The sequence below is a fragment of the Glycine soja genome, chromosome 19, assembly GCF_004193775.1.
Source record: "Glycine soja cultivar W05 chromosome 19, ASM419377v2, whole genome shotgun sequence".
Classification (NCBI taxonomy): Eukaryota; Viridiplantae; Streptophyta; class Magnoliopsida; order Fabales; family Fabaceae; genus Glycine; species Glycine soja.
In genome coordinates, this window is record NC_041020.1 from 5,263,167 (window position 1) to 5,280,263 (window position 17,097).

General features: G+C 35.1%; 1 protein-coding gene across 2 annotated transcripts in view; it reads left to right on the forward strand.

The window, feature by feature from the left end:
* Positions 1 to 14,978, forward strand: part of LOC114399686 (protein furry homolog) — a 33,397-nt gene extending 18,419 nt beyond the window's left edge. Inside the window, exons 10-17 of one of the 2 annotated variants that reach the window (XM_028361896.1) lie at positions 718 to 1,075; positions 1,169 to 1,282; positions 3,703 to 4,331; positions 4,512 to 4,708; positions 7,412 to 7,619; positions 8,572 to 8,691; positions 9,000 to 9,770; positions 11,691 to 14,978. In XM_028361896.1, the coding sequence (XP_028217697.1) occupies positions 718 to 1,075; positions 1,169 to 1,282; positions 3,703 to 4,331; positions 4,512 to 4,708; positions 7,412 to 7,619; positions 8,572 to 8,691; positions 9,000 to 9,770; positions 11,691 to 14,741 (5,448 nt within the window). In that variant the 3' untranslated portion in view covers positions 14,742 to 14,978. The remainder of the gene's footprint in view (positions 1 to 717; positions 1,076 to 1,168; positions 1,283 to 3,702; positions 4,332 to 4,511; positions 4,709 to 7,411; positions 7,620 to 8,571; positions 8,692 to 8,999; positions 9,771 to 11,690) is intronic. The other variant, XM_028361897.1, reaches the window with a different exon arrangement.
* Positions 14,979 to 17,097: the final 2,119 nt, after the last annotated feature.

Sequence of the window (17,097 nt, forward strand, 5' to 3'; positions counted from 1 at the left end):
TTCTCTTTCCCGATGAGATTTAGAATTATTAATAGATTAATAGAAAAGAAAAAACTGATTCCTAAATGATATGATCTATATTCATACTTTATATATATTGTACATATTCCAAATCTGTATTCCATCATCCTCATTTAGGGTGTCCTCAAAGGCGTTTGGTCCAAGGAATAGGTAAGTCAGAGAAGAGTGGATAAAATGTCCTTTCTTTCCCTGGTGATAATGTGAAATTTATCTTAACATTTTTAACTCCTAAAAGCATCTCCAATGGGGGTTTCTTAAGTGAAAAAACAGTTTCTAACAGTTTCTTCCCCATTGGAGCAAATCTATGTGGCAAGAAGAGTTTCTTAAAAATAAGATTTGTATCTTCTATAAGAAACTGCTTTTTAGCAATAAAAAATAATATTTATCTGACACATAACAATACCATAATTAAATCATAATTAAGTGAAAATAAAAAATATAAAAGTGAGTTTCTTGAAGTTTCCTTGAGTTTCTTACCATTGGAGCAAAATTGTGTATGGATTTCTTACAATGACATGACACTATGGGGACCACAAAAAGTAACTTAAGAAACCCACTTAAGAAATTTCCATTGGAGATGCTCTAAGATGTATAAGTGGCGAACTACAGTTCATAGTTACTTCATTATTTCTGTCCATTGTGTTTTTTTTTTTTTTTGAATTATATTAAGAATCTATTCCCTGGTTGGTCATGCAGGATAAGAATCATCGTTTCATGGCTTTAGATTGTCTTCATCGAGTTTTAAGATTTTACTTGAGTGTCCATGCCGCAAACCAGGCCCCAAATCGGATATGGGATAACCTAGACAGTGTAACTTCTCAACTTTTAGCAGTTCTAAGGAAAGGATTGCTTACTCAGGATGTTCAACATGATAAACTGGTTGAATTCTGTGTAACTATTGCTGAACATAACCTTGATTTTACCATGAACCATATGATACTAGAATTACTCAAGCAAGACAGTCCTAGTGAAGCAAAGGTTATTGGGCTTCGTGCATTGCTTGCCATAGTCATGTCGCCTTCAAGTAAGCATTTTGGTTTGGATATATTTAAAGGTACAATTAATCATATGCCAAGAATAATTGTACATGGTTATGTTTAGAGGTTCATTTTCTGCGGTAAAGCTGACAGTTTTGTTGAATAAGCAGGTCCTGATATAGGCCACTATATTCCAAAAGTGAAAGCTGCAATTGAGTCAATATTAAGGTCTTGTCATAAAACGTATAGTCAAGCACTTTTGACATCATCACGGACCACAATAGGTAATTGCTTCTATTATATGCTAGCTGGATTGAAGGTGTTTAAGTATAAGCATGACAGTGAAAAGGCTGAATCAAACCTCAAATTGAATTGTGGAAAGCATATTTCTTTACTTATGAGTTATGGGATTTTTAATAATTTTTTTTGCTTTAATCATATTTTATGTATTCAAGTCTGCTTCAAAATTTTCTTTTTATTTTATGATGTACAAATACTTTTCTTTGTGCTTTTGTAAAATATATAAAAGGAGCAAGGTAGAGGCATTAAGAATTGAAGATAGTGGAGACAGGGAACGAGAAAACTGGGGATAGAAATGGTGAATGTAATTATCCAAAATATATGATCAATTAAGCATATTTAATATTTAATAAAATTATATTATTATACTTTTCTATTGACAAGAACGTTACAATATTTATTTGATTAGCATTCAAGTGTTATATTCTTGACAAAAAACAGATTCAATAGCTGAAACTTTTAGGAGAGCTTATTTCTTGATATGGTATATAAAGTGTATTGTGTATATAATCAAATTGTTAGGAGTTAAATCCTTACTACTCCGTTTTTTCCTCCCTATTCTTCACAATTAAATTTAAATTAGCACAAGGTAAAGTGGCCCTATGCATTGTCCACACTTCAAGCCTGAGTTTATTTTTGGGAGTTGAGTTTTGGAGGAAAAGGGAAGAGGGTAAAGTTTTCATTTCTAATAAGTATTCTCTACTTTGATAACTTTTCAAAATAAAAGAAATTCAATGATAACTTTCCATAATTCATTATCCCAATTTTTTGTTTATTTTATAAACACTATATAACTCTATTTAAAACTATAAAAATTGCCTCCATTCTCTTTACCTCTAAAATGTCATCCTGTACATACCCTAAAGGGATCTTCTGTGAAGGGGAAGTGCTAGAGATAAAACCCATTAACATGCCTGCTCATAATGGCTGAAGCTTTATCGTTGATTTAGTTCTTGACAATAATAATAATTGCATATTGCACAACTTTGGTTTTCTCTTTTAATTTTGATACAAATCATGAACCTAAGGGCAGTATCCTTGTTATAATATTAGCATATTTAGCACATATATTTTGTTGGCTGTATTCATTGGATCATTTTTAATTAGCAAGTAATTAGCTCCCTGGCTGATTGTATCCACACTAAAAACAACAGATCCGTGTGCAAACCTAGATTCAATTTCATTTAGAACTCCTTGAATAAGAATCCCTAAGTACTACTTTTTCGCACGATAATTTGTCTTATCTACAGTTTATAAAATTTGAACTACTCATGATAAAAGAAAAAGAAAATTCAAAGCAATTATATTTTTTCCTCCTCAAAGAAGAGGACAACATCTCTACTTTTATGTTTGATTGATTTCTAAAATTTTAAAGTGAAATGAAAAGTTGTAACTTAATTCTAGATTTATATATATGTTGCCTTGGTAGTCTCGTGGTCTTGTGTTTTAAGAATATTTTTTCTTTCTTTTTGCAATGCTTTGGCAAACAATGCATAAAAAGATGAGTACTTTTGATTCTGAAAACAGACTTCTTTACAAGCGTATATTTGAAAGGACCGCCTTGGCTATTTTACTATTCACAACTAATGTGTTTAGGCTAGGAACTCATCTTCAATAGATCTTCTTCAGAGAGATTGGGGAATATAAGTGTCTATTTTTTTTTTCACTTTGTTTTCTTGATTTCAAGGGCTGTTTTTTATTATCTGCTTCTCCATTTGTCTTCTGTCTGCTGACAAGTTTCTTTTCTAATTTAAAAATAAATAATTGATGTTTATATATATTAGAGTAACTACTTTTATGGTAGTTAGTTGCGTCTGTTATCGGACTTTATGCAGAGTCAGCTAGGCTATTACAGCTGATGAGTAGTTAAGCATTTAGATAGTTAGCATTTCCTAATTATAAATATATTTATGGCCTTCCTTGCATAGTTAATCAATTAACAGTTACTTTCTCAGTAATAGAACACTTAATTCTTTGAATTTTCTCTGAATATTTTCTCACACTTCTCTCACTTTCTGTCTCTTTCTTGCACAGTACTGATTTCTATGAATGTTAGTTAACTTCACAATTACTTTGGAACACTACTGAACTTGATAAAGTACAAGCAGAATTTGAAGAATAAATATTTTTTAGATTTTGAGGACTTGAAGTCAATTATGAGAATTGAAGATATTTTCAGACTGGTCTGTCTTTCAGAGTTTCAGTACATTTCTTAATTATGCCTATCAGTATTCTAAAAAATGGTAGGATTGAATTGATGCAAACTGGAAATCTACTCATTTGCATAGTATGGGAGTTTCTTTGTAGTTTTTTTTTTTTTTTAATATAGAATGTTGTATTATCTGGTTAACTGGTTGACTATTGAATTTCTGCCCGTCATGACACCACAATAACTATGTTGTAGATGCTGTAACCAAGGAAAAGTCTCAAGGGTATCTATTCCGGTCTGTGCTAAAGTGCATCCCGAATCTAATAGAAGAAGTTGGGCGGACTGATAAAATTACTGAAATAATACCACAACATGGCATAAGTATTGACCCTGGTGTTCGTGAAGAAGCAGCGCAAGTACTAAACCGTATTGTGAAGTACCTCCCCCACCGTCGTTTTGCAGTAATGAAGGGAATGGCCAACTTCATATTAAGACTTCCTGATGAATTTCCTCTGCTCATCCAAAACTCATTAGGGCGCCTGTTGGAACTCATGCGCTTCTGGAGATCTTGTCTAATAGATGATAGGATACAACTTGAAGCAGATGCAAAATCTCTAGGGCATGAAACTGTGAGATTCAGAAAGTCTTCCATTCAACAATCAGGTGAAGCAATTGAGTTTCGCGCATCAGAAATTGATGCAGTTGGCCTCATATTCCTTAGTTCTGTTGATAGTCAAATTCGGCATACAGCATTAGAATTATTGCGTTGTGTTCGTGCATTGAGGAATGATATTCGGGACCTGAAGATACATGAACAACCAAATCATACTTTGAAATATGAAGCTGAACCAATATTTATTATTGATGTTCTGGAAGAACATGGGGTATGCATTAGCCTTTATTATTTTTATTTTTATTTTAAGGCTCAATTTTGTCAGGATGATATTTTATCTTGTTATGGGCTACACTCATTTATTTTATCTTATTTATTCTTTTATTTTGGGTTCAATCATGTCATATTAAGCTTTTGTCCCCTTAAAGATTTAAATACCGTGGCATTACAGGATGAGATTGTTCAGAACTGCTATTGGGACTCAGGGCGACCATTTGATTTGAAACGAGAACCTGATGCCATTCCTCCTGAAGTGACACTTCAATCTATAATATTTGAGAGCCCTGACAAGAACAGGTGGGCTCGGTGTCTTAGTGAGCTAGTCAAATATGCTGCTGAACTTTCTCCAAGCTCTGTTCAGGAAGCTAAGTAAGTATATGCTTCCTTTTTCTTCTTCTGTCTTCAGTGAAGTCCAAGCTCTGTGGAACTAAGTATATTTTAAAGGAAAATCATGGGCAAAGAGATCCAGAGAGCAATCAAAAGGAGACTGGTCTTTTTGTTTAAGCCAAGAAAAGATACTAAATTTCTTTATGTTTGATCCTACAACGCCCCTATAACTATTGTCAAAACCCTTTACATAGGGTAGGAGCCTAATAAATAAAAGGCAACCCTTAAATAAATATTTTTTCAATAGAAGAAAGTGGAAGGGATTTGGAAGATAAGGAATCCTCCAATGAAATGGGAGAATGAATAACAAAGACAAAAGAGAAAAATCAACAGAGCAAGTAACCTTACACTTAGAAGTCAGCCATTTAATCTTGCTTCAAATCAGCTGCATTGCCAATGACACATCCTTAAAAATAATAGCATTATGCGCCAACTAAATGCTTATCTTGGCAAGTTACTCTCTTGATAAACAAGGCTAGGGTCCTCTTCAAAGCAAACTACTTTCAGCTCAGGTTTCAGATACACCATAATAAATGCAGGAAATATCAGTTATCGGTTATGCAGAAAGTTTGAATAACTTAAGAGACCTAATGAGTATTTAGGTGGTATATGGCTCAACATTTTTTGGGTTTCTCTTAAAAATATTTAAGCCAAACACAATTATAGAAAAGCTCTAAAAATAAAAGGATCTTTGTTTTTCAATGAAGGATCTTTGGTTTAAGAAAATATTTTCTATTTTCATTTTCAAATTTTCAACTATTAGAAAACTTGTTTTCTTTTTAACTTTTATTTTCAATTTCTAAAAATTACTTTCACTTTAAAAAATTCAAGTAGGTTTATTGTAACTTTCTATTCCATGGGTGTTTGATCAATTTGGATTGCTTCACTTCCCTTCCCAAAACAAAAGGGTATTATTTGGCAACAAGCAAGTATCAGCATGAATCTGCTAGCTGCAGACATCAGATCTGCAACGATGAGGATGAGCACGAAAACTGAAATTGAAGATTTGTCTCTTTTGGATAAGCAAACCAAACGAATTTTCCTCTCATCCACTAACTCTTTTTGTTGCCACAATCAGAGTTCACAAAAATAGAAGAATACTCAAAAAGAAATCATCTTGCTGCAATGCCATTGCGCCACCATGTGAAAAAACCGCGCTACCATACTGCCATAGCGCCGCCATAACCGTTATTTGATAACAATGAATTAGAATAAGTTACTACAAAATATTATATAATTCTTAAATAAAAATTTATAACAAATCTTAGAATGTGGGTTATGGACTGAACTCAACCCTACAAAGGCCCCCCCCCCCCCCCCCCCAACTTATATTCACTATTATGGCCATGTCACTAGTCTATGTCAAATCTCCAACACCCCCTCTCACACTGAGGACTTGACATTTTGAGAATGAAGTTTGCTAGATTGGACATCTATGGGTTGTTTGATAATGGCCCGATAAGCCCTAAAATACTTGCTATAGGCTCTTATACCATCTAAGAGTTTGGGTTATAGGTCTAACTCAACCCTATTAAATCAATTTTTACGGTGAGGGTTACCCCCCAACTTATATATTCTATTATGGTCATATCATTAGTCGATGTGTGATCTCCAACAACAAACAATCCCAAATTAGAAAACCCCTAATTTTAATCGAAATCCTAAAACTACTCATCCAATCTACACCATCTATTCAATGAATAAGGTAAAAATTTGAAAAAGGATTTGAATGAAAACACTTTAGAAGGATCAAGAGTCCAAATCCTCTTATCCGATTACAAGATAAATAAAGAGTTGATGCAATCCAAAAGAGGCATGAGTTCAAACTATTCCTTGTCATTTAAATTACAAGAAAAGTGGAAATTTTCTAGAGAAATGGAATCTTGAATGTTATAAAAATTGTGGTAAGAGAGCTACGTACTGAAGCTGGATGATAGATGTGGGTAAATTTCTCTCAACAGACAAATCTCCTACAATCTTAGTTAGCCCTATCCAGTTTTCCTCCCAAAATTTAACATGAGAACCATTACCACTTCCAAGAGAAGCAAATATGTAAAGGAACACATAGAAGAAGGTAAAAGAAGGCATGGGCAGTAACGGACACATTTTTCCCCTTAATCACTTGCATCCTTCTTCATTGCAGATTGTTTTACTTTCTCCTGTTGAAATAAATGACTGGGATATATATTGTCTTGGTTTATTTATATTTTTGGTTTTTGATAGAACACAATGGTATCACTTGATTTATGTAGGCAACAACATCTAGAAGGAAAAAGGCATTGGTTTATCTTAAGATGTGGGTTTGAGCCTAACTCAACCCCAAAAGCTAGCTCATAGGGTAAGGGTTGCCTCCCAATTATATATTCTATGCCCAGCACTATTGGGCTTGATGCATGAATGACATGGTGGGTGTCCCGTTTAATGGATCTAAGATTGGTTCTAATACTATCTTAGGATGTGGGTTTAGGCCTAACTCAACCCCAAAAGCTCATGGGGTGAGAGTTGTCTCCCTTTTATATACTCTATTTTGGCCTTATCTCTAGTCGATGTGGGACTTGAGTTTTTCTCAACAATTTATATAATTGCTATTTAAAAAAACTTACTTGCATTGAGTGATTTATGATTCATTCAGTCTGTTTTTAATTGCTATCCAAAACTTAGCGAATATCACTTAAATTTGGGCAGGAAAGAGGTCATGCAACGTCTTGCTCATATCACACCTGCTGAATTGGGTGGAAAAGCTCATCAGTCACAGGATGTAGATAATAAACTGGACCAGTGGCTTATGTATGCCATGTTTGTCTGTTCATGTCCACCAGTTGCTCGAGAGTCTACCAAAGATCTTTACCATCTTATTTTCCCTTCATTAAAATCAGGATCTGATGCTCACGTTGTAAGAGCCCCTCACTTAACTTATCCATTAGTCTATCTTCATAAGCAGTCTATGTCAAAGCATGAAGAGTTGCATGCATACTTGATGTATTTAGTACTATTTTTCATGTTTTCTATCCCAAATGAATAAACAATAAACTTGGAATATCTTTTGTTATTTTTTGTTGTTACTATATTCTAATTTCTGTTTCATATGATTAAAACTATTTTTAGTTCCTTGATTGAATAGTAAGACCAATCAAATCTCCAATTTGAATAAAGAAATTGAAGATAAAGTTGGATGTGAGTTATGTAGAGTACATGCTATGTTGTCATAGTGCTTCTTTATTTTACTTCTAAATATAATTTTGTGGTGACAGGTTTGGAAACTTTTATACACTTAAGTATGAAATATTAATCCTTCGTTTTACCTATCTTGATCTCATTGTTTTCCTTTATAGTTCTTCTAATTGATGTATGAGGGTAGGAGATGTATTTAGAACCGTAACTGCCTATAGTTTGACCAAATTTCCCATATCCACACTCAATTAAACCTGATAATTTTAAACCATTGATATATCTTTTTGAAGGAAGTTTATGCTTTACTTTTGTAGTTTCTCGCAATAAATTGTTATGAACCAACTATCTCAAAAGCTTAAATTGTTAAGTGAAGACAAATGAAGGATTTTATATTATATCTAGTGATGTTAAAAAACCAAACTAAAATTCTTTTCATTCGATTTCTTGCATTTGTACCTGTTGAATATTATTTGTGAGATTTTACCATTGAAAGAAATCCTTTTTATATTTGCTTGTTTCGAGTCTTTTGCTCTGTGGTAGAGGTATTAGGAGAATTATTGGCTGTTAATCACTGCAGTTTTATTGATATAAAGGCATTTAAATTTTCAACTGGCAAATTTTTTATCCATCACTTCTGTCGTCCCTGTTTATTGCTAACAAGGTTTCTGATATAGCTTGCAGCGACCATGGCTCTTGGCCGCTCACACTTGGAAGCATGTGAAATCATGTTCAGCGAACTTTCATCTTTTATTGATGAGGTTTCTTCTGAGACAGAAGGAAAACCAAAGTGGAAGGTATTGTTATGGATCTGTAAAATTTTGTTTTTATATCTGTCAGCCATTGAGTACTTGAGGTAGTTAGTCATCATAAATTATAATTATAAATGACAAGGATAATATGGTAGTGAATAGTGATAGAAGTTAAAAAAAATGAATTCTTAAACCTTTCCAGCATATTCAAACAATGTTATAGACAATATCCATATTTCAACTTAAAAGTCATGAAACTATGAAATCTTTTGTTGTAGTATTATTTAAGATGCTTCTTCTCCTTGATTTTTGAATTAGAGTTTGGCACTTACAACTTTTATTTTTATTGGTAGAGTCAAAAGGCTCGCCGGGAAGAACTTCGTGTCCACATTGCAAATATTTATCGTACTGTTGCAGAAAATATATGGCCTGGCATGCTAATGCGGAAGCCAGTGTTCCGCCTCCATTATCTCAAATTCATTGATGAGACAACCAGACTAATCTCAACATCTACTGAAAGTTTTCAAGACATGCAACCATTCCGCTATGCACTTGCTTGTGTTCTACGATCATTAGCCCCTGAATTTGTTGATTCAAAATCAGAGAAATTTGATGTTAGAACTAGAAAGCGGCACTTTGATCTTCTTCTCTCCTGGTGTGATGATACAGGCAGTACATGGGGTCAAGATGGTGTCAGTGATTATAGACGTGAAGTTGATCGTTATAAGTCTTCTCAACATGCAAGATCAAAAGATTCTGTGGATAAAATATCGTTTGACAAAGAATTGAATGAACAAGTTGAGGCAATCCAATGGGCATCCATGAACGCAATAGCATCACTTTTATATGGACCGTGTTTTGATGACAATGCAAGGAAGATGAGTGGTCGTGTGATATATTGGATTAATGGTTTGTTTTTGGAGCCTACACCAAGGGCTCCATTTGGTTTCTCACCAGCTGATCCAAGAACTCCATCATATACCAAGTACCAGGGGGAAGGTGGCCGGGGAAATGCTGGTCGTGACAGGCTTAAGGGGGGCCATCGCCGTGTTTCATTAGCAAAATTGGCTTTGAAGAATCTTTTGCTTACAAATTTGGACTTGTTCCCCTCCTGTATTGATCAGGTAAATTCATTTTCATGCTACATTGTGCATTATATCCTAGTAGTCATTGTTTTCCAAGTAAACATGCACTTGCCTCTAAGAGAATCGATCCTTGATATGTATCTGAACCTTGTGACCTAAGAGTTAGTAATTTGATCTTTTTTGTCTCCATTCTTCTAAATAAAAATGAATTTGTACACATGATGTAAAATTAAAAATAGATTGTCTACTCTTCTAAGTCTAGAGGACTCTTGGATGAGGAAACATGTATAGATGTGCAAAGTCATTCATGAGCCTGCACCTAATAGCATAAGCTTTTAGGAGACATAGTTCATTCCTTACAATATTTTATTTTTATTTTTATTCTTTACTAGCAATATAATTGACATTGTATTTTACAAATATTTACTCTAAATATTAGATAATTTTGATTTTATTATACAACAGTATTTTAATACAAAACCATTCCTAATTTTAAACTTTATTATATTTAAAGTTTTGATAGTTTCTATTTGATTTTATATGGTCCGAATTCCTTCAAGAAATCAGTGGGAAGCAAAATATAGATTAGTGTATTTTACTGAGTGCTTATAGTGTATTTATTTTTCATAGCAACTACATTAAAAAAATATATAATCATTAGAAATTTTGTGATTGTGAATATTTATAAAACAAGGATAATATTTAGAATATATGTATTTGTTGAGAATCAGACAGAATGCGATGTTCTGCATTTTTGTAATAATTGTAGTTTATAGGCATATAATCTCTTATTTAAATGAAACTGAATATGTGTAATTAATACAATAAGCCTATATAAAATCACACCCGTGTTGTATTCAAATTTCAAACACACGGTTTCAGTCAAATTATGCCTCTGTTTCTTCCACTTTAATAGTATTAGTATTTTTTTATTTTTATAATATATACTAATGCTTCTTCAATGAATGAATAAATTTCTATAACATGTTTGGCAAGCACTTAGCAACATTATCTCCAACTAAACTTGGAAGGAATATAGAAAAGAAGTAGCCAGCTGGTGGGGGAAAGAAGGCAGCTTCTTGGCATTAACAGTTGAGTGGGAAACAAAAATACGCCGTGATAAACAAAATTCTGCATTTTTTACCTGTTAGGCTATTAGAAGACGAAAAACGAGCAGGAAAGATTTTTCTTAATTGAAATCGGGGAAATGCAATGTGTCATTAGAGGCAGACTCTTTATTAGGATATAATAGATGAACTTACGATTCAAGCTCTCCTTATCTCTGGGATGTGAAGTGATGAACTGCTCCACCTGGTCATACTTTACCAACAAGCCAAGGCCCAATGACTTTTTGAAGAAATCAAGCACATGAAGAAACCTAAGGGAAGGAGAACGCCGGGTTTTGAAGCACTTTTGTAATTGTTTCAGTTTACTTTTTAAAAGGTCTAGGTGTAGTCAACTTCATTGTAAACTACATAAGTGTAGTCCCATAGCTCTCACCATTTTAAATTGTGATGCATTAATCTGAAAGGCATTAACATATGCCACCAAACTCAATCATACCACCTGTTTTGGTCATCGTTTGTCTGGAGAATGGCCAATTTGTATGTGGTCTCCATATGACACTATGCCCTGTTCTTAATTGTGTATGATTTTCTTTTGATATTTATTCAAATTTTAAGATTGCAAGTTTGAGACATCTTCAGGAAGCTGTAAACCTGGAAGGCAAATAACATGAATGGGGAGGAAAGATCACTTTGGTCTATATGCAGTTTTGTTAAATTTTTTCCAGATCTAATTTCCTTAAGCCATGCCCTTCTGATCTTTGGCCGAGCTATTCATTTTATCTATTTGATTTCCTGCTTTTCAGATAATTTTTTCCTTGTATTATTTCTCTTGTGGAGTTATCTGTTTTGTCATGCTGGCATTATAGCTTATACAACTTATTGATTTCTGCAGTGCTACCACTCTAATTCTTCTGTAGCCGATGGGTACTTCAGTGTACTGGCTGAGGTCTACATGCGCCAAGAGATACCAAACTGTGAAATACAGAGATTATTGAGTCTGATCCTTTACAAGGTAGTAGACCCATCAAGACAAATTCGGGACGATGCCCTTCAGATGCTGGAGACACTTTCTGTTCGTGAATGGGCTGAGGATGGCATTGAGGGCTCAGGAAGTTATCGAGCTGCTGTTGTTGGTAATCTTCCTGATTCCTACCAACAATTCCAATACAAGCTTTCCTGTAAACTTGCCAAAGATCATCCTGAATTAAGCCAACTTCTTTGTGAGGAGATTATGCTGAGGCAGTTAGATGCTGTTGATATAATTGCACAGCATCAGGTCTTAACATGCATGGCTCCATGGATTGAGAACCTTAATTTCTGGAAACTCAAGGAAGGATGGAGTGAAAGGTTATTGAAAAGTCTCTACTATGTAACAGGGCGGCATGGAGACCAATTTCCCGATGAAATTGAGAAACTTTGGAGCACAATTGCAAGCAAAAATAGGAATATCAGCCCTGTTTTAGATTTCTTGATCACAAAAGGCATTGAAGATTGTGATTCAAATGCATCAACTGAAATAAGTGGTGCATTTGCTACATACTTCAGCGTTGCAAAACGGGTAAGTCTATATTTAGCACGAATATGCCCTCAACGGACTATAGATCACCTAGTTTTCCAATTGTCTCAGCGACTTCTAGAGGATAGCATTGAGCCGGTTACAAGTAAGGGTGATGCCAGTGCAAATTTTGTGCTAGAATTCTCACAAGGTCCGGCTGTGGCCCAAATGACATCAGTTATGGATAACCAACCACACATGTCTCCATTGCTTGTAAGAGGTTCTCTTGATGGTCCACTAAGAAATGTTAGTGGGAGCTTGAGCTGGAGAACGGCAGGCATGACAGGCCGGAGTGTATCAGGCCCATTAAGTCCAATGCCTCCAGAGTTGAATATTGTCCCAGTAAATGCTGGGCGATCAGGGCAGCTCCTTCCAGCCTTGGTTAATATGTCAGGACCCTTGATGGGTGTTAGAAGCTCAACAGGGAGTTTGCGTAGCCGCCATGTTTCACGAGACAGTGGAGATTATCTTGTTGACACTCCAAACTCAGGTGAAGATGGACTGCATACTGGGAGTGCTATGCATGCTGTGAATCCAAAAGAACTTCAATCAGCTCTGCAGGGACATCAGCAGCACTCACTTACGCATGCAGATATAGCACTGATTCTTCTTGCTGAAATTGCATATGAGAATGATGAAGATTTCCGCCAATACTTGCCTCTACTCTTTCATGTTATCTTTGTTTCAATGGATAGCTCAGAAGACATTGTACTAGAGCATTGCCAGCATTTACTTGTTAATCTGCTATATTCCCTAGCAGGCCGCCACTTGGAGCAGTATGAGGTGGAAAATAATGATAGGGAGAACAAGCAGCAGGTTGTGAGCTTAATTAAATATGTACAATCAAAGCGAGGAAGCATGATGTGGGAGAATGAAGATCCAACAGTTGTCAGAACTGAGCTTCCAAGTGCAGCACTTCTTTCTGCCTTAGTTCAGAGCATGGTGGATGCCATCTTCTTCCAAGGAGATCTTCGGGAGACTTGGGGAGAAGAAGCACTTAGATGGGCTATGGAGTGTACATCAAGACACCTTGCCTGTCGTTCACATCAGATCTATAGAGCACTTCGACCTAGTGTAACAAGTGATGCTTGTGTATCCCTTCTACGGTGCCTCCATAGATGTCTGGGAAATCCTGTACCTCAAGTTTTGGGATTTGTTATGGAAATTTTGATGACATTGCAAGTTATGGTGGAGAATATGGAGCCAGAGAAGGTGATACTCTATCCTCAGCTATTTTGGGGGTGTGTTGCTATGATGCACACGGATTTTGTCCATGTCTACCGCCAGGTTCTAGAGCTTTTCTCTCATGTGATTGATCGTTTATCTTTCCGTGATCGTACAACAGAAAATGTACTCCTTTCAAGTATGCCCAGAGATGAACTTACTACTAGTGATTTAGGAGAATTTCAGCGCACAGAATCTAAAAGTAGCTATGAACCTCTACAAGAGGGGAGTTTGCCAACATATGAAGGGGTGCAGCCTCTTGTTCTTAAAGGACTTATGTCAAGTGTCAGTCACAGTGTCTCTATTGATGTCCTCTCTCGTATAACAGTTCATTCATGTGATTCTATATTTGGTGATGCTGAGACTAGACTCCTGATGCACATCATAGGATTACTCCCCTGGCTCTGTCTTCAACTTAGCAAAGACATAGTGATAGGTCCAGCTTCACCACTCCAACATCAATATCAAAAGGCTTGTTCTGTTGCTGCCAATATTGCAATTTGGTGTCGAGCAAAATCTTTTGATGAATTAGCTACTGTATTTATGATTTACTCTCGTGGTGAGATTAAGAGTGTTGATAATTTTCTGGCTTGTGTTTCACCACTTCTATGCAATGAATGGTTTCCAAAACATTCAACTTTGGCCTTTGGACACTTATTAAGGCTTCTGGAAAAAGGACCGGTGGAGTATCAACGTGTGATTCTACTTATGCTCAAAGCTCTCCTCCAGCACACACCAATGGATGCTACCCAGAGTCCACATATTTATGCAATTGTATCCCAATTGGTAGAAAGCACTTTGTGTTGGGAGGCACTAAGTGTCTTAGAAGCCCTTCTACAAAGTTGCAGTTCATTGACTGGTTCTCATCCATATGAACCTGGTTCATTGGAGAATGGAATTGGTGGAACTGAAGAAAAGTTGCTTGCTCCACAAACCTCATTCAAGGCCCGCAGTGGCCCTCTGCAGTATGGTTTTGGATCAGGACTAGGCTCAGTTTCTACTCCTGGACACGTTGGGTCAACTGAGTCTGGGATGTCACCAAGAGAGGTTGCTCTGCAGAATACTCGCCTGATAATTGGTCGGGTATTGGACAGAAGTGCGTTAGGTAAGAGAAAGGACCAGAAAAAGCTAGTCCCTTTTGTGGCCAATATTGGTAACCCATGATTGTATAATTCATTTGCTGTATATATTCTGTCCAAAGATGTAGGGTTTGCTACAGGGTAGAGGTTGTACATACTACATAGGCTGGGATGAGAGTTTGTAACATTCTGTGTAGTTGTAGACAAAAATCATTTTGATGTCAAATAGCATGCACGATTTAACTTTGATGGTAACAACGGCCATTGCTATGCTGTTCTTCAGTTGTTCCCTCTTGTCCTATAAGATTTTGCTCCTTTTTTATATGCTTTTTTCTTTCACTAACAGTCTGCATAGTTTGGAGGATCCAGTTATTCAGTACGTTGTGTATAATAATCAGAAAAAGGACAGTTTATTTTTTATTTTTTACTATGCTATTAAAAAACCAAATAATCTGGTTAGTTGCCAATGGTAATTATTAAATATTCAAATATTCATAGTAGACTGTATAAGCCATTTGGGGCAATGTGATCGATTAGTTTTCCTTATTTATTTTTTATACGTTAATTGGAGATTGTTCTCAAGTGTTATGGCAAACCAAAATGAAAAGGTTGAATTTTCTATTATATACCATAAGATAGATTTTGAAATTTATAGTTACTATTGGATAATGCATGGCACAGATGTTAGGTGAGACAAGAAGATGAAGGAAAACCAGACGGTGCAGTTATTAGGAATTAAGTTAAGGATATAGGGTCGAAATCTAAATGGGAAGCAGAGTGCTAATTGAGGGGTAAAGAGGCATGAGTTAGTCTTAGTCACATGGACAGTTTTGGAAAAATATTAATCAAGTGACAAAATTTTATTGATTTTTAAGAATTTTTTTTTAAAAAAAAAAGTCGGATTCCGATTCATAGATCTCTCCGTTCGAGAAATAAAAATAAGAGAATCAAACTATTTCTTCTGATTCTTTTTTAAATTGGATAAATATTGGTTGATTGTGTATATTATTATAGTTCGATGATTCAGAGTGTTACTTAAAAAGATTTGAGTTTCAACATAAACTTTTTCAAAGGTTGGGACTATATCTCATATGAACCAAATTTTTAGGGTGCTGATATGCATTTTTCTTTAAATTAAGTTAGTTCTTGAAACATAAAATGTGACTTTACGGTGATATTTATAACATCCCATTTTTTCGTGAAATAAATTAAAAATGTTTTTCATTTAAAATAAATAGTTTTAAAAAAAATGATGAGATTTTTGTAATTAAATAAATAAGGAGAAATAATTTTATTAAAATAATGGTTTGAAGGAAAATAAAAAGGATATTTGATTTATTCATTTGATAGAAAATAAAATAGAGTATTTGTTTATAAAATAATAAAAAATAGAGTAAATAAATAGGCTGAAAGTACCTAGCTATAAATAGAGACATGTTAGGTCAGTTTTTAAATGACGATGAAAGTCTGTGTGCTTTCTCTTCCTCTCAATTTCGTTTTTCCTTCTCCTCCTCCCAAAATCCTCTCTTCCCGCATACACTCAAACCTATCTTAGTAAAATGACGATCTCAGACTTGTTAACCATTGGATCGTAGTGAAATTTGAGCAGCAGGTTCGGAACTCATTTCCAAACATTCTCACCGTTGAAAATTGCAAAAACATGTAGGAGGTGATAGAAATTACCTTCGCATCGTAACCTTCTCCTTTCCCGCAGAGACCCAAAACCTGTCCATTAAAACTACGATCTTGAACTTGTTAACAGTTGAATCGTCGTGAAATTTAGACACCTGGTTCACGATTCAATTCCTCACACCTTCACTGTTGGGATTTGCAAAATATTATTCATGCGGAGAGAAAAGTAAATCGCATGAAGACAGTACAAAATGAAGGCTTCAATCTCTTCTCCTTCTCTAACGTTTGGAAACCTTATCAGAGCAACTAGAGGAAAAGCTTGAGGAATGTTAGGGAACCGTTAGAGATGCCACTATCACTACCGGAATACACGTGAACCCGCTTAGAGGTAAGGGATGAGTTTATCGCAATTGGGGTTGGAATGAACATGTGTAGGAATCCTTAGGGGATCAAATTGGGAAGCATATGTGATATGAAGTTTTGATGATGTCAAAGATGAGCGCGATTTGAGTCAAGAATCCAGAAATTCAAGAAGAACAATGTACTTAGTTCCTAGGATCTTAGAAAGAATTCCTTAATTGATGCTGCACAGGTTTGACTAAAGGATATTTTACAAAAGCTTTTTGAGATTTCAAAAATATGATATTTTCTCTCTAATAATCGATTACCAGATGTTGTAATCGATTATCAGTGGCCAAATTGATTTCTGAAACAATTTTACAAATTTTGAATTTAATTTTAAAAGGCTATAATCGATTACCAGAAGTTAAAACTGTTTGTAACAACTTTTAGAAATTTGAATTAAAATT